General features: G+C 40.4%; 1 protein-coding gene across 1 annotated transcript; it reads left to right on the top strand.

The window, feature by feature from the left end:
* The first annotated feature begins 15905 nt into the window (after window positions 1-15905).
* On the top strand, window positions 15906-18546 carry LOC148846034 (uncharacterized). Its single transcript, XM_088955809.1, has 4 exons — window positions 15906-15961; window positions 16137-16446; window positions 16561-16627; window positions 18128-18546. Exons 2-4 carry the CDS (start codon window positions 16141-16143, stop codon window positions 18151-18153), a joined length of 399 nt encoding a protein of 132 aa, XP_088811935.1. The 5' UTR covers window positions 15906-15961; window positions 16137-16140; the 3' UTR covers window positions 18154-18546.
* Window positions 18547-18920: the final 374 nt, after the last annotated feature.

Raw genomic sequence — 18920 nt, 5'->3', positions numbered from 1 at the left:
TGACCCAAATGGCTATATATAGTGTAATATAGTATAGCCATTAAAAAAAGTGATCTTTCTCATATAAGAAATGTCCCACTTTCCTGTAAACCACATTTTTACAATGAAATGACCTATCACTTACTGTTGTGTCTGCAACCTAACCCCTACCCCTAGGCCTATTTTAGCAACCCCTACCCCCATGATCTATCATTTCATTAAGACATTAATTTTTATTTTAATATTAGAACAAAATATTCAAAATTTTGAATGATGATTGCTGACTTTTTGTCATAACTCTTGTCCTAAAACTATATCTCTTCGGTTCAATTGACAAAATACTGTATAACAGAACCAAACCGACCCGTGAATAGCCTTAATGTCAGTCACATCTGATGCAGACCAAATTTAAAAACCATGGCCTTGGGGTCCCACAATTGGAAAGTAGCCTTTAATAGTAGCCAATCTAGCTCGATCTTTGAAAGGTTCATTGTATTGTCCCAATAAAGAGTACCATTCAATGCCCACATGGTATCTCCCTTTTCCTTAATGATTTCCCTGAATTGAATGCCACACACAAGGCATTCATATAGGTCGTAAAACATTTGCAAAGGAAAAGAAGAAAATGAATGTGTATTCTTAATTTAACAAAGAGGGCTTGTATGAAAAGACTCTCTCTTGGATTTCTTTTTTTGCCTTGTTTTTCCCTTGTGTTTTCTTTTATTTGCTTCTCATATTCTTTTTTCTTTTCCCCATTTTTCTTTTTTCTCTTTTTTATTATTATATATTGTTTATTTATTTTCTCAAATTTTCTTATCCATGTGCTTAACTTTCATCTTTGGCTTATCTTTTCTTTCTCTTACTCTTCCCTCTTTCCCTTTTTTTCTTTTAACATTTTCTTGATCTTCTTTCTTGTTTTTATTTATATATATATTGTTTATTTATTTATTTAATTTCTCAAATTTTCTTATCCATGTGCATCCTCCCATTACCCCATATTTTCTTAACTTTCATCTTTGGTTTATCTTTTTTTCTCTTACTCTTCCCTCTTTCCCTTTTTTCTTTTAACATTTTCTTGATCTTCTTTCTTGTGTAAAGCTTTTATTATTTTCCTCATCTTTTTTTCTTTTTCTTTTTTTTTTTGGATTTTTTATCATCATTATTAATTTTTATGTTAGGATATTTTATCCTTGTTTCAAGATTTTATTTCATTTTTTTTGCTTCATTTCTTCTTATCTTTTTGTTTTTCACATTTTTTACATTTTTATTATTGTGATTTTTCTTTTTCTTATTTTTTTGGATTTTTCTCTTTTAAAAAAATTAGTGGACTTAAGCCTATTTATAGAAACAACACCCACATGTAAGAGAAAGGTCATATGGTAGTTATAAACTTAAGCTGGGGTAGACATGTAGGATGATGGGGTGACACCTAGACACAAGGCTCCAGTGAGGTTGGTAGCCTTCAAACTTCCACCACTAAACAAGTGGGCTTTTTAGGTTGGTGGCTGGTCTAAAGCTTTCCAAGCGACCATAGGATACTTTGGTCATAGTGGCTTACTTGCATAGGTCCTTACCTATAGGACATGAGTTTCTATCATTCTAAGATCATATGCAATGGATGTAAATGCAGAAGGAAGTACGCAATAAGTGAAATCACAAATATAAAATCAAGAGCAATCAACTATATTCACAAAAAAATTGATAGCAATACCACACATTAAACATTCAATGATCATTATTATGGGTCACAAGGGTAGTCAAGGAAAGGGGGATAATTCTAACTTGGGTCATGGATTTGGGTGTAAATGAGTTGGGCCTTGGTTCATATAACCTTAGTTGGGATTTAGTTCTAAGTTGGCATGGGTTTAGGTTTACATCTATTGGACCTTGGAATGGGTTTGGTTATATGTTGGCATGGATTTGGGTTTAAACGTACTTGGTCTTGAACCTAGTTTGGTGTATGTTTGGTTTTAGGCTAGGAAGAGGTTGAGACTAAGTCCAATTGGTCTTGATCCACATTTGGTTATAGGTTAGGATAGCATGGGCTTAAGTCTACTTGGACTTGGATTAAGTTGGATTCTAATGGATATGATAGATCATCCATAGAATTATGATATATTCAAACATCGTGATCAAATGACAAAACATAATTTATTAATTATTTATTTTATAATTCTGAAAATATAAAAAAAACTATTAAAGAACAAATTTCAATTGGTCTATGGATATGAAAGATCATCCATAGAATTATAAAAAAAAATTATTAAAGAAGAAATTTCAATTGCTATATGGATATGATAGATTAACCCATAGATTTAAAACATATTTAGTCTTTATAGGCAGAGAAAAATTTACATTTTCAATTTTTTGTTAATTTATATTTTCCCCAAATATCTTCATGAAATTTCCATAAATCTACTGATAATACAAAAAAAAAATTGTGATTTTGAATGTAAGAAATGTAGATCAACATAAATTTAAACATTTAAGAAAGAAATTACAAGATATTATAAAAGTTTGAAAAATTTTACCTATTTTTTCAAAATCTGAAAATTCTTTAAAAAAATTAACGATTCACATTTGTTTCTTGCAAACTTTTGCAAATCTAGCACTCCAAGAATGAAATTTTGAGTTTTAGAGTCATTTGGGGGGTGAAAGAAGGGTTATTTCGGGGAAACAATGTTGCTTTCTCCCCTTTAATTTCTTTTATTTTTTGGTCATATCTTTTTCGTCGATAAGCCCCTATAAGCCCCCGATACGTCCTTGATACAGGTCTGACATGCATGAAAAAAGACAAAATGTTCAATTTCCATGCATATTTTGTATCGGTTTTTCATAGATACGATACGATATGCCCCATATCGAGCGTATCGTATCAAAATTTTAAACCTTGGTAGAGACATATAATAGCCACTCAAATTCTCTAACATGTTTTCTATAGTTAACCACAATGAAACCAATTTCAAAATTATATAACATCATACAACATGAGAATTGAATGCTAAAAGTAGGGAAATAACCAAACATTAACAAGATTCAAGAAAAGAAAAGGACAAAAGGGATAACAATAAAAGAAAATACAACAAGGTGGGAAACTCACCCCCTTGTGGCCTTTGGTCAAACCCTCCAAGAGTGGTAAAAGGTTTTGTTGACAATTCAAATTTGAGCAACACAATGGGGGATTCCTTCTTGTTTTATTCTTTGACTTAATATGGTGGGCTCTCTTGATGTATAATCAAATGGGGGGAACTGACTATAAGGAAAACTTCTTACTTGTAGCCATGTTGAAGTCCATTAAAACCCTATTGGCAATAGCAATACATTATGATTATAAGATTTGGCAAATGGATGTTAAGGTATCATTCTTGAATGGAGATCTTATTGAAGATGTCAATATGAAATAGCTAGAAAGCTTTGTATTAAATGTCAAGAACACATGATATGCATGCTAGATAAGTCAATTATGGATCGATGCAATCTTCTAGGAAATGGAAGCCTGGAACATTTGGTTTGACTTGATAGTGAAATAGTTTAACTTTGAGCAAAATTTAAATAAACCATGTGTTTATAAAAAGACAATGGGAGACAATGTTGCATTTCTAATACTATACATTGGCATCCTTCTCATTCGGAAAGACATAGAGATTTTATCCTTGGCAAAGGTATGACTTTCGCAGTAGTTCTCTATGAAAGATTTTGGAAAAGCTTTCTACATCTTAGGACTTCGATTCTATAGAAATATATCAAAGTGGACCTTAGGACTGTCATAATTTACTTACATAGATAAGATCATGAAGAGGTTCAACATGCAAGACTCTAAAATGAATTTGTGACGTTCCAACATGGAGTTACTCTCTCCAAGGGTATGTCACTTAAGTCTCCCAAGAGGATCAAGTACATGAAAAAGATTCATTATGCATCTATTACAAGGAGTTTCATGTATGCTATGTTATGCACTCGACTACTTAACATCGTGCAAGTTGTCAATGTAATGAGTAAATACCAATCCAACTCAGACAAGAATACTAGACTACTATGAAAAACATACTCAAATACCTAAGAAGAACAAATGATTCTTGTCTCGTCTTTGATGTCATTTTACTATAGGCTGCTATGTATATAGATGCCAATTTCCAATCATATTCAGATGATAGAATGTCAATATCTGCTTACATCTCCTTGTTGAGATCTTGTTCAATGAATTGGAAAAAAGTAAGCAAAGTTCTACAATGGATTACATGACTGAAGCTGAATATATTGTTATAAATGAAGATGCCAAGAAAGTGGTGGGCCCATTGATAGAGGTGATTCTCTTAATGTCTAAATAGCAGTCATAAGTGGTCTAGCAGTGATTCATGCCATTTATGCATGAGCTTAAACTGGAAAAAAGTGGAGAAGTGAATTAATCAAAAGGGTTCATGTGAAAAAGGAGCAAAAGTAAGAGAGAAAAGGAGTGTGAAAAGATTCTATGTAAAAAGATTTCCATCTTTGCAAGAAAAGCTAAAAAGCCACACATGCTTAACTTATCATCACCGAGAAACTTGAGTATCTTAAAGTGTTATAGCCCATATATTGTTGTGTATCCTCTTGCATCTGAATAGTTTATCTTGTTTGTGCACACCAGCCTTACAATGGCATTACCTCAATTATTATTTGTTTATTTTATATAATGTTGAGATTGATCAACTAGTGGATGTCTAGCTAGATTGATTTAAGTGTTTTTGGATAGAAAACTATATACAAGGTTTAAATAACACCTAGGAATCTATTTAGTATTTGTGATCATTTTGATTGGCACTTGGGAAATCCAACTATGTCGTGGATTTGAAATTCTTAGGAGGTTGCCTAAAGAAAGGGCATAGGCTAGGGATAGGTGACCCTTATCCTTTGTATTGATTCTTATTTTTACACTTACTTAAACATTGCTCTCACGTTATTCTTACACTCTTTGTATATTTGCTAACCCCCTCTTGGGTTAGTTACTTGAGTAACAAATATTTGGTAAGGTCACTGATGAAGGGTGATTTGGCCCGACCTAGTAAAGAGGGTACACGTGAGCATGACCTAACCAAGAGATGACAACTCAGCCTAACATAACCAGTCTACAGCAGATCGAGCTCGGGTACCCAACCACCCTAAGCTAAAGTGATCTCAGGACAAGGCCACCTCGAGACGAGATCGCCTCAGTACCAGATCGCAACAAGAACACCTCGATGCCAAGGCACTTCGACACTCAACCCAGTTCGGGACTTAAAGACATCAGCTCAGGGATACCAACATGCCACTACGTGGTGGTCCCAAAAACCCCTCCAATGGATCCTAGGCCTCATGGGATCACGCCATGTAACAGCTAGCATTATCTCCCTGATCGGTTTGGGCAGAAGTGATGAACCTTATCGGTTGGCAGCGTTATCTTCCAACTAACATGAAAACGGGCCTTATCGTGATGAAGATCCCGGAACTGATCCGCGAAACCCGCGAGGACTCAACTATATGAAGGCTCCACCCCCGGAGGTTCAAGGTACGCTTGATTTGTAGGCTCTCTAGCTCTCTGCATTCTTAAGCTATTTCAGCTCGCAACAAGTATACTAACTTAAGCATCAGAGCGACCTCGTTGGGCTAGCAACCCCGGGTTCTCTGATCCTACTCTTGTAGATCCAACTTTGTCCACCGTCCACCTGGAAAACAGATCACCTCCAGCAGGGAGCAGCTAGATCGCGTAGCATCATTTGGCGTCATATGTGAGAAACACTACAAAAGGCCTTTCTCCACCATCGATAACATAATCAAATCCATGGCTTCCTCCAGCAACGCCGGACAAAACAACGAAGCGAACATCTCCGGGGGCAGCCTCAGTTCTCGTCTGTCTTTATCGGTTAGTTCACCATACCGCTTACTGAAGTTGGGGCCCCAACGCTGACCATGCCTCAAGCGACTACACAGGTAAACGCGCCACTCCCCCCAGTAGTTGACGCGACCTTCGCTGAACCATCGGTGGTTTCCCCGGGAGTCGGGTAATCCCAGCTTGATGACCTAGTACACTGCGTTCGGGCCATTTAGGTCCAAATGCAACAAGTACAACAATTCCAGCACTATTAGCAACAAGTTCTCCATCACTTCTACCAGCAACAGTACCGGCAAAAGGTCCTACCACTATAGCAGAATCCGTAGCCGGTTCCACCTCGGCACTCAGCGACACAGCAGAATCAACTCCGCCGTCGTTAGCAGAATCACTCTCCCCGCCGAGGCGAGACCTCCCAAGTCCCACTTCCTCTTGGGAGTCAGGTCATGAAGAACAGAATCCACCGAAGCGACCTAGGCTCGAAAATCCCATTTACTTCACAGAAGATGATGCACGCGGGATCTAGTACCCCCATGACGTTGCCATGGTGATAAAGATGAGACTGAATGACTTCGAAGTGAAGTGCGTCCTAATGGATTCGGGCAGTTCGGCTAACATTCTATTCAAGGACACCTTCGACAAGCTTCAGCTCCAAGAAAGTGATCTTAAGCCGACAGATACTCCCCTTATAGGTTTCAGTGGTGAAGAGGTCAGGCCTCTAGGACGAGTCTCAGTACCCGTAGAGGTTGGCACATGACCCAACATTGCAAGATTCAAGCACACATTCTTGGTGGTCGTGACTCCCTCCCTGTACAATGCCATAGTAGGTCGACCCATTACCCACGCACTACGCGCGGTAGTGTCCACCTACTACTTGGCCATGAAGTTCCCAATGGACTATGGAGTAGGGGTTGTGCGAGGCGGTCAGCTCGAGTCTCGCAAGTGCTACGTTGCCGCCCTCAAGGGGAAAGCCAAGCTAGTGGCTAACATCGAGCTCGAGCGACCTACGGAATACGCCGAAGAGCGAGCTACACCAACAGAAGAGACAATCTATATCTCGATCTCAGCAGATGATCCAGCTAAGACTCTCCATATCGGTGCTTCGGTCAAGGAACCATTCTGCTCTCAGCTGGTAAGTTTTTTAATTAAAAATTTAGATATATTTGCCTGGTCTGCGGCAGAAATGCCTGGCGTAGATTCCAGAATCCTAACTCACAAGTTAAATACTGATCCTTTAGTCAGGCCCGTTAGATAGAAAAAATGCAACCTCACCCCAAAGCACTGGAGGATAGTCGATGAGGAGGTCGAGAAACTCTTAGCAGCCGATTTCATTAGGGAGGTCCATTACCCGAGCTGGGTAGCTAACCCAGTTCCGGGAAATGGTGCATGTGCGTCGATTTTACCAACTTGAATCGAGCCTGCCCAAAGGATTGTTTCCCACTCCCTAAGATCGACCGTCTAGTGGACACAACCGTAGGGCACGAGTTGATAAGCTTTTTGGATGCGTACTCGGGATACAACCAAATCAGGATGGACCCTATCGATGAGGAAAAAACAACCTTCATAACCGAAATTGGACTATACTGTTACAAAGTTATACCCTTCGGACTAAAAAATGCCAGGGCAACCTTCCAAAGATTTGTAAATAGAATTTTTGAGCTATTGATCGGCAATAAGGTTGAATGTTATGTAGATGATATGGTCATAAAGACCTAGTTTTCAAAATTTTTATTGAATGATTTGCAAAGTGTCTTTGAAATTTTGCGTAAGTATAACATGAAACTAAATCCTAACAAGTGTGTCTTCGGTGTCACCTTGGGTAAATTCCTGGGCTACATAGTCAACCGACATGGCTTCGAAGCCAACCCCAAGAAAATAAAGGTCATTCTAGATATAAGGCCACCTCGCAAATTGAATGAGGTTCAGAGACTGAGCGGTCGTATAGCCGCTCTGAGCCGCTTCATGTCTAAATCGGCAGATCGTTGCCTGCCTTTCTTTAAGGCTATTAAGAAAAGTAAAGACTTTGAGTGGACCACAAAGTGCTAGCTCACCTTTGATGAGATGAAAAAATACCTAGTTAGTATCCTGATTTTGACCCGACCCGAGGAAGGGGATATTTTAAAGTTGTACCTCTCTGCAAGTGATGAGGTAGTCAGCTCGGTACTGATAAAAGAAGTAGATCGAGCCCAACGACCTATCTACTATGTCAACAAGGTTTTGCAAGGTGCCAAAACATGGTATCCGGAGATCTAGAAGCTAGCATACGCACTGGTCATAGCATCTCGGAAGCTTCATCCTTACTTCCAAGCCCACACCGTTGTCGTCCTCACCAACAAACCTCTAAGGCAAATCCTACTCAAGCCCAAGGTGTCTGGCAGACTGACAAAATGGGCCATTGAACTCAGCGAGTATGACATTCGGTACAAACCTCAGACGACAATAAAGGCCCAAGCCTTAGCCGACTTTGTCACAGAATGTATTTTCGCCACCACAGTCCCTGAAGTGACTGAGCTTGGGCACATGAAAGAAGCATCAACCAGTCCAGCACCAATCTTGGTTCGAGCAAGTTCAACCTGGAATGAGGAGCCCTGGATCCTCCATGTTGACAGCTCATCCAACCAGCAAGGAAGCAGGGCAGACATTATTCTTTATGGTCCAAGCGGGGTGAAGCTGGAGTACGCATTTCGGTTCGGGTTCACAGCATCTAACAACAAAGCAAAATATGAAGCATTGATAGTCAGGCTCACCTTAGCGAAGGAAGTGAAAGTTAAACACCTCATCATCTGTAGTGATTCCCAGCTCGTAGTCAACCAAGTCACCAGCGAGTACGAAGCCCGCGACCCCACCATGGCTACTTATTTGGCCAAGGTTAGGGAAGTTCTACGCGGCTTCCTATCTTATTTCGTTAGGCAGATCCCGAGATCTGAGAACGCTTAGGCTAACGCCTTGTCCCGGTTAGCCAGCACAAGCGATAACGCAATGAGGACCGTGTACATATAGGACCTGCCTCGGCTTAGCATTCTCGAGGGGGCAGGAGAGGTCGCTCCTATGATACAAGCGGAGCCGAGCTGGATTGACCCACTCGCGGGATATCAGTTTCATGGGACCCTCCCTACAGATCGCAATGAGGCCCGAAGAGTAGAGCGCCAGTCAACGAAGTACGTCATTATAGATGGACAGCTGCACTGGAGATCTTTCACACTCCCCAACTTGTGCTGCTTGCGACCCTCAGAGGCAGAGCTTGTTCTTCGCAACACTCATGAAGGCTTGTGTGGCGGAAACTTGGGGGGTAGGGCTCTTGCCCAGAAAGCGCTGCGACAGGGGTACTATGGGCCCACAATGAAGGCATACGCACTCGAGCTTGTCAAGAAGTGCGATAAGTGTCAAAAGCATGCCAACATCCACCACTGACCTGTTGCCGACCTCAAATATCTCACCAGCCTGTGGCCCTTCGCATAGTGGGGAATCGACATTCTTGGCCCTTTCCCGCCAACGACAGGACATAGGAGATTCCTGGTGGTAGTAGTGGATTACTTCATGAAGTGGGTGGAGGCGGAACCCCTAACAACGATCACGGCCCGCAACATACAAAATTTCTTTTGGAGGAATATAGTATGTCGCTTCGGGTTACCTTGGGTACTTATCTCCGACAACGGAAAGCAGTTCAAGGACCTCAAGTTCCATAATTGGTGTGCCGAGATGGGGATACAACAGAACTTCACCTCGGTGGCACACCCTCAGGCAAACGGGCAGGCAGAGGTTACGAATAGAGCCATACTCTGTGGACTAAAGGCTGGCTTAGCCCGAGGTAAAGGATTGTGGGTGGACGAGCTGCCCAGTGTGTTATGGGCCTACTGAACTACCGTTAAGACCGCCACAGGTGAGACCCCCTTCAACCTCACCTACGGCATGAAAGCGGTGATCTCAGCAGAGATCGTGGTGCCTACGCTATGATTGGAAGCCTACAACGAGGAAACAAATGACGACGAGCTCCGTACCAACCTCGACCTGGTGGAAGAAGTACGAGACCTGACATACATTCGGATTGCAGCCTACCAGCAAAGGGTGGCTCGGTACCATAACGCCCGAGTGAAGAAATAACACTTCCGTGTCGGCAACCTAGTTCTTAGGAAAGTTATGATACCTGAGCCTGGTGTCGGTAATCTCATACCGAACTAGGAAGGTCTGTACCGAGTAAGATGGGTAGTTGGGGAAGGGACGTACGAGCTCGAGACCTTGGAAGGAAAACAAGTACCTCGAGTGTGGAACATCGGCAACCTAAGACGATACTACTTGTGATCGCCGAACTGGAGAGAGGACTACGAGTCACTACCAGAAGTCCAAGGACTAAAGTGCCGAGCTGATAAAAGACCTCGGCACTACGATAAGTCCCAGTCGCCTCCTCGGCAAGGGCACATAAGACCCAGTTGCCTCTTCGGCATGGGAAAAACCATGGGTAAGGAGAGTGGACTGCGAGTCACTCCCAAAGCCTAAGGGCTAAGGTACCGAGCTGACAAAAGACCTCAGCACCACATAAGACCCAGTTGCCTCCTCGGCATGGGCATACAAGTCCTAGTCGCCTCCTCGGCATGAGCAGACAAGACCTAATCGCCTCTTCGGCATAGGCAATTAATCTCCTCATGCCTAAGGTATAAACAGCTCGGGTATAAACCCTACGATGTCTGGCCCACTTCGGCATATAATGAAAAAGTTGAACCCCAGCAAAGGGACAACTAACATTACCAAGTAGCCCGCGCGTAGATAAGTCGGGTATATGACCTACAATGTCCACGCACCTCGGCGTACATCATGTGAAGTTACCCCTACTGGCAGTCCAGCTCGGTAGCTCGACAGTTCGGGGTAACCTATACCTATTTGGTTAGTTCGCCAGTTAGGGAGTTATTTGCACTTGGAACATTTGACAAAAAGACAAGTGTATTTGATTAATATGAAGAGTTCATTACAAAAAAAAAAAAAGAGATTTCTACTGTAGACCAAGCTCGCAAGCCTGGGGTATACAATACGAAGGTCTATTCATCTGGGCGCTCTTCGCCCTTGCCCGAGGCTTCAGCAAGAAGGTTCACCCTCTCGTCAGCACCGGTCTCTTCAATGTCGATGAGCAGCTCGCTGTCACTTTCCACCTCGGAGTCCGGATCTTCAGCAGCTTCAACAGCCATCTCATCTGTGACCCTTGAGGTGGTGATGGCGCTTAGATTGAACTGCGAAAATTCACGTCAGGTCAGCCACCTGCTAAGCTTAAAGCCCTTACGGTAGCGTTCCATCCCCGCCTCGATCAACTCTCCGTGGAACTTCTCTGAGGTCTTATATTCCTCGACGGCTTTGGCCTTGGCCTCCTCCACTGCTTGGAAGAGTATTTCAGTTCGCTCCTTGACGTGGGCCTCGAGGTTCTCTACCTCCCGCTTCAGTGTCGCTTTCTCCCTCGCGAGCTCCTCCTTCTCAGACATCAGCAATGATATCAGCTCCTTCTGAGCCTGTGCATCGTTCTTCAACTAGGATATTTCAATATAGGCCAGATTCAGCTTAGCGTGAGCTTCGCAAGACGAGGACTCAGCTGCAATAGCTCACTTCAAGTGCAGTTTGGACTACTTTGTCAAAGCGTACACAATGGAGTTCACCTACCAAGAGAAGAATAGCAGTTAGTACAAGAAAAGTTCTCAAAGTACAAAATTGAAGAAGTAAAGACAACTTACCACCATACAGTGAGTAGTCGCTCGAGCTTCGAGCTGAGCGACCGACAGCTCGGCCCAGTTGGAGACCTCCTCGGCGTATACCGCGCTCTTTCTCTTGAGGAGGCTATACTTTGGAGTTAGGATGCTCTGAACTGCCCCCTCGCTGCCCGAAGAAGTGACAGCAACAGGGGCGGGCTCTGAAGATGTTGCCTCCTTAGGCGCGCGGGGCGGGGAGACCCTTCCTGGTTCCTCCTCGATCATATCGATCATTGGAGGTTGCGCAGTAGAGGGCTGCTTGGGCTCAGGGATGGTAGCCTACGGAGACTCAACCGAGGTCTTTTGACAGATCACTTTTTCTTCCCCTTCATCCTTCCGAGGAGCTCGTTCTCAGGAAGCTTCATGGTTGCTGTAACAAAAGCAAAACGTCAGAAACAATATCAAAATAGAACAAAGGCAGCACAAAAGTAACAACCTACTAGGACTCAGACCGGCCTGCACGAGCTTGTCTTCGGTCACATAGTCCGCGAACTTGACACTGAGCTTCGCCCAGGACTGGAGCGCTTCTCTTGTCTTCAAGTCCAACCTGACACCGGGATCTTGGATGGCCGCCCTCTAGTGGGTCGGGAAAGGCCGCCCCTCAGTGTTATGGACCAAAAAGTAACCCCTTTTCCAGGCCAGGACCCTGTTTGGGAGTTCGTGTAAGAGCTTGTAGCCCGTACGTGGGGATAAGTAGTAAATCCGCCTGTGCTCAGGTAAGACACAAGAAGACTTCTTTTTTATTGAAATGATGGAAGAGAAGATGTCGAGCTTAAGGGGTAGGTTATAGTCATGGAAGAGCGAGATGGTTCCTACTATGTTATGAATAGAGTTCAGATGTAATTGATCTATGGTGATATTGAAGAGTTTTATGACCTCTATGATCAGGGGGTGAAGTGGGAGATGAAGGCCAGCTGCGAGCTATTCCTCGAAAATCACGATTTCATCATGACTGTGCTCCCAGGGAAAATTACCTAAGGGAAGGCTATATACAAGTTTGCTTGGAAGCCTATACCGAGCTACTAAGGTCTGGAGCCTGTCCGCTGTCATCGTCGATAGAGCAAAGTTATTTGGCTGCCGACCTCGATGCGAGGTGGACGCCGGACCACCAGAGGCTTCTCATGCCTCCCGAGGTGGTTCCACCTCGGGAGGACCGCAGACCGCTCCTTGACCTGAAGTAACTTCTTCAGTGGGGTGATCTATGACTTGAGCCGAGGTACCCACCTCGGCCCCTACGAAACCACCATGCTCATCTAAGAGACTATTGGAACTATAACTAGACATTGCGAAGAAAAGACAAATCAGAAAAGGAGAGCTAGGGAAGACTCACCAAAGAAAGACCGAACTGAAAGAAGACACCGGACAGGAGAAATCGAGTTAAGAAGCTTGAACGTGACCTTAGAACGAAGATTTGTGAATTTGTGGCGAATCAAATGAGTCTCGGTTCCCCTATTTATAGCCGGTATGTCCAAAAATCAACGGTTGAGATTGAAGCAATCCAACGGCTCCTAAGAAAACCAACTGCACGACCCCCGAGGTTGAAATCGGTTTAGCACGTTTTTTGACGTCTACGGAGTTTATAGATCGTGTGACGTCCACGCGTAAACCAGACGTGACCTGGGTTATTCTTGGTTGAGCCGGATAGCCGAACAGGTCCGACCAGCGATTCGTCCGACAAGCCGCCCGGACCTCGAGCCAAATCCACTTGTCTTGTCTTGAACTCCCTGCACCAGGTCGGGACCCCTGGCTCAGGGAGGGGACACGTGGACACAACCTGACTAAGAGATGACAACTCAGCCTAACGTAACCAGTCTACAGCAGATCGAGCTCGGGTACCTAACCACCCCGAGCTAAAGTGACCTCGGGACAAGGCCACCTCGAGACGAGATCGCCTTGGTACTAGATCGCAACAAGAACACCTCGATGCCAAGGCACTTTGGCACTCAACCGAGTTCAAGACTTAAAGACATCAGCGCGGGGATACATGCCACTACGCGGTGGTCCCGAAAACCCCTCCAACGGATCCCGGGCCTCACGGGATCACGTCGCGCAACAGCTAGCATTATCTCCTCGACCGATTCGAGCAGAAGTGATGAACCTTATCGGTTGGTAGCGTTATCTTCCAATTAACGCGGAAATGGGTCTTATCGTGACGAAGATCCTAGAACTGATCCGCGAAACCCGTAAGGACTCGACTATATAAAGGCTCCACCCCCGAAGGTTCAAGGTATGCGTGATTTCTATGCTTTCTAGCTCTCTGCATTCTTAATCTATTTCAGATTGCAAGAAGTATACTAACTTAAACATCAGAGTGACCTTACCGGGCTAGCAACCCCGGGTTCTTTGATCCTAGTCTTATAGATCCAACTTTGTCTGCCGTCTGCCTAGAAGTCAGAGACCGCATAGCATCAGTCGCATATAAGGGGCATTTCTCTAAGGAATCTGAATCACACAACTTGATGTACGTTGGGTTAGACCTCAAAGAAAAATGCATAAAGCCTTTAAACCGAATTCACATGCTTTCTTGGGCCAATCATCTAGGAAAAACTACTTCATCTCAATAATTTCTTTGATACCAGAAGGGTGTGATACATGAAGAAGTTTAACTAATAAAAACCCAAATTTGAATTAATACCAGTTCATTGGTTATCAATTCGATGATGATGATTGATTGATTGATTAATTATCGGCTTTTTAGGTATTGATATGTTTTTGGTGGGTTAGACTATAAAGACATAATACATGAGAAACATGTAACATATCAACAAGTATCACAAGAGTGTTAAACAATTAGATGGTATTTATCAAAATTCATGGTTTTTATTGTCATGGTCGAATGGTTTGGATTTTAATGAATAAGTTTATTGGCGAGGGTATAATGGCTAAAGTTGGGTCAATTACTATGCCCTCCTATTAATGCTTTAAAAATTAACTTGGAAATGGAACCACATTTCCATATAGGTAGGCAAGTATGCAAATGAATCGGACTGGATTCAAATCAGGGTATATCCAAATCCGATCTGATCAAATTTCATAAAACATGGATTTGAATTTGAATCTGATGAGGCAGTTGGATATTTGGATCTAATTCAACCCAATGTGATTTAAAAAAAATATAAATAATATAACAAATTTACAAAAATATAATATAAATAATATATTTATAAATAAATACATAACGTATATATATAGATAGATAGATAGATAACATAACAAATTTGAATTTGGTTCTACTTTTGGCGATCTGATCAAAAGATTTGAAATGGGGCTATCCAAATAAGAGAATATATGATCGGATTGGATTATGGTCCAATCCATTTGCACCCCTACAAGTAGGAGGTCAAAATGGTTTAAATGGATCAACCTGTGACATCTAAATAAAATATACAAAAACATATAAAAATATGTAAAAAATATTACTATTATATATTCATTATATATTTCAAAAAATAAGTGTAATAAACAAGAATTATTGATTAAATTAAAGATAAATGAAGAAAAAAGAGTTGGCATAACAGTGACCTTATTTGTAGGACTAATGGTTCACTATTTATTTCAACCTGTTGGGACACTGAGCCATTAGTCAACATTTGTTTTTGAACATGAATTGTTCAAGGTCTAAGCATCGGGTTAGACGGTGGTTAAGAACACTACCTCTAATATTTTGGTATTTAATTATTGGGTAAATTGCTAAAACCTCCCTTGAAGTTTTTGACCATTGTTGAAATCTCTCATAAAGTTTGGTAATTGCAATCACCTCCCTTGAACTTTACAATATAGTTGCAAGAAGACTCCTTCTGTTTAAACTCTCTAATAAGAGGCATGAAAATGTCCAAAAATACCTATACAATTACTACCAAGTAAGGTTGTAATCAAATTGAGCTCTAATCAAATAGTTCAGGCTTGAATTCAATTAGGATCGATTTGAGTTCGATTCTAATTGAACTCGAGTCGAGTTCGAATCTTGGGGTAAACTCGATTAGTTATTCGAGCTCGAGATTGACCAATAAAAGGTTTGGCTTGATTAACACATAGATACATACATACATACATATTTTATATTCGATAATATAAAAATATACTATAGATAAATACTTGTTAGAGGATTCTAATAGAGGGGTCTACTTGAAATTGTGTCAAAAAGTTCAGAGAGGTGATGGTAATCACCAAACTTCAGGAGTTGTTTCTGCAAGGGGATACAACAAAACAATAAGTCATTCTTTCAAAAAAAAAACAACAAAATAAATAAATGTCATTCAGTTCAGCCATTATCAAACGTCTCCTTGATTAAATTTCTTAAAAGGTTTCCCTCAACTTTTGTTTCTCTTATATTTTTTTAAAACCAAACACAGCCAAGTCTGACCACACTTCCCTACTCCAAACTTGGTCATCTTCTAACTGGTCTTTCCTTCAGGTAAGGTATTCCCTCCAACTGAAACACTCCCCAACTCCCACCCTTCAAAAGCAACGAAAATCCATCACCCCTCTGTGAGAGAAAGAGAAAGTGAGAAAAACTCGCCTTCTCTCTCTCTCTCTCTCTCTCTCTCTCTCCTCTTTACCGTCTTTTGCTCTTTTGCTTTTGTTTTTAGGAAAATGTCGGCGGTTGTGGGGGTTCTCTCTAGCCCCCAGGGAATTCCCTTCAATCCTTCTCAAATGGAGAAAGAAGAGGAGAAGAGCACCACCAGCAATAATGATGAACAACAGGAAGAGCCACCTGAGAATAATGAAGCTGAGAAACATAACAGGAAATCCAGCTGTTCTTCTGTGTATTCTGCGGAGAATGAAGATGATTTTGATGACGATGGAGATGAGGACGACGATGATTGTAAACTGAAACCCGATAAAGAATCATGTCTTGGCCCTCAGTTCTCCCTTAAGGAACAGCTAGAGAAAGACAAGGTCTTCATAGTGCTCCTTTTTCTTTCTGGTTTTGCTTTCCTTCTCTTGCATCTATATATGATTTCATTGATTTTACAAATTGGGTTGTGATAATCTGAATAATTTATATTTTAGGATGATGAGAGTCTGAGGAGATGGAAAGAACAGCTTCCTGGAAGTGTGGATCTCTCTTCTATTGGAGGTACACAACTCTTTACTTTTCTACTTAGTGCTCCTCTTTTTGTGCCTTTTTATCTGGTCATAGAACAATAATTGATTTATTGTTCTATGCATGTGGCTAAAGCCTAATGAAGATGTTGGACTTAAATAGATAAGTAATAAAAGACATTAATGAAAGATTCGGTATTAAATATAGATTAATTGAACATGGGAAACCGAACATACAAAAAGATATGAAACACATGAATTTTACATGTTCTGTGTATTGATTTCTTATGGAAACGGTAGCTAAACCGTAGCTAAAATTTATAACTACGGTGGCTAAAGCCTGATTCAATAATTACATATACAGTTTTAGCTACTGTTTTTAAGTTATTGGTAGTTACAAATTTGACTCTATAACTACGATTTGTTTTATAACTGTAATTAAATGTCATTCTATTGCTACGATTTTGCGGTGTCCCTAGTAGCTACAGAATTTAAATCTATAGCTATGATTTTGCGGTGTCCGTAGCAATAAAATTTAAATCTATAGCTGTGATTTTGAGATGTCTGTAACTAGAAATATGAATTTATAGTTATGGTTTACTTTGACCTTAGCTAAAAAATATACATCTATAGCTACTGATTTATGTTGTTTGTAGCTAAAACAAAAACCCGTAGCTGTGGTTTAAGCAGGCTATAGTAAGAAAACATGAATCTACAGCTACGGTTTTTAACTGATATAGCTAAAATTGCTAATATATGGTTGATGGCTAGATCCTGAAATTTCTTCATTACTTTTTTAAGCTTCTTTTTTTATTGTATTGAATACAAGCATAACATATTCCATTCATTATAAGATAAAACTTAAATGCAAAATTTTAATAAAAGATTATATAATAAAAAAATAAATTACATCTCAAGGTGCTTTAATACATACTTATGTTTAAAATCTATTACAAATTCAAGGTTCTTGAATACATGAAACTCAATCTTAAAAAAAAAAAAAAAAAACTTGAGGTGTGAAATTTGATCAAATTTGTCTTCATCTACATATGTGAAATATCTCCTTTAGCATGTTTAATTTAACCTATAAGAAAATAATAGAAAATAAGTTAGAAATTACATTTTTAGAGATATAAAATCATATATGAAAATATAATTATTAATAGTGCAATATAAACTTATCTACTTCATTCCAAGCCTATTGTTTAAACAAATAAAAAGTGCAAGGACTAAATATTAGCCACAAATTATATATTGAGCAATATAATGGCGTAGCAATGTGTATTAATTTCTATTTTCCCAACAAATAATTAAAAGGTTGACCTTCAATAATTTTTTCTTTTGGTTTAAAATCAATCCTTTTAATCATGGATCTCAGCTTTCTTTTGCTCCAATTCATTTGTATCAATGGATGTATATGCCCTATCTAGGCCATGTATGAGCGTGACTTGCTATCAACTTCAACAAGCTTTTCTTCAACTCTGTGTGCAACTTTTTTCAAGTTTTGCTGAATTTTCTTTTCCATTTGTTGTAGCAAAAGGACAAAACAACAAGACATAGTTGAGGTCATCAAATGGTTATTTCAGTGTGGATGATCTCCAAGACAGGGCCCATCTATTGGTGACTCGGCAAAATCTAAACACAACAATAAAGTTGGTTAGGTTTCTGTGATGGATGTATTGTTTTCTCTATTCTTGTCACTTGTATATTAACAGGAACCCATATCTCTTACATCTAAACAAGATAATTTGATTAAAAAACCAAGTTAAGGAGGTATAATCCATACAAAAAAAAAAATGTTACATCTAAACCCAACAATTTTGTTTGTCTCAATTGAAGGTGTCCTTCAACAAACCCAACAATGTTATATGCAAATGATATAGAAACCTTCATGTTATTTCTGTACCATCTGTATTCAACAAAATAACTTTTCAAAAGATATGGTGTTCCTTCTATTCCCAAGAGTGTATCTATAGCCATACCTATAAAGTATCTCTTATAGGTATTTATATCTTCTACTCTAGGTGTTTGAACAATACCTTTCTCAACTTAATCAGAATAGGAATAGAATAAGGGTTCAACTGTTAGCACAACTACTTGGGCCTTGTCGAACCTAATCAAGGTTATTTCTTACCAACTGTTTCAGTTTTTCAGTGTAAATTCCATGCATGGTCTTGTCTATTATGTCCTTGTTGTACCTAATATCATAGTTTATAGCAGCCAATAATCAGAAATGCAGAAATTTGTACTCCTGTTAATAGTTTTATTTTAGAGGTCTGGCTATTTGATGCAATCTACTTTTTAAAGAGGTCAGCTGAACAAGTTTC

Source organism: Nelumbo lutea, chromosome 7 (assembly GCF_056320005.1).
Source record: "Nelumbo lutea isolate HS-2025 chromosome 7, American lotus-T2T, whole genome shotgun sequence".
Taxonomy (NCBI): domain Eukaryota; kingdom Viridiplantae; phylum Streptophyta; class Magnoliopsida; order Proteales; family Nelumbonaceae; genus Nelumbo; species Nelumbo lutea.
Note: the sequence above shows the minus strand (reverse complement) of the source record. Positions and strands in the feature narration are given on the sequence as shown.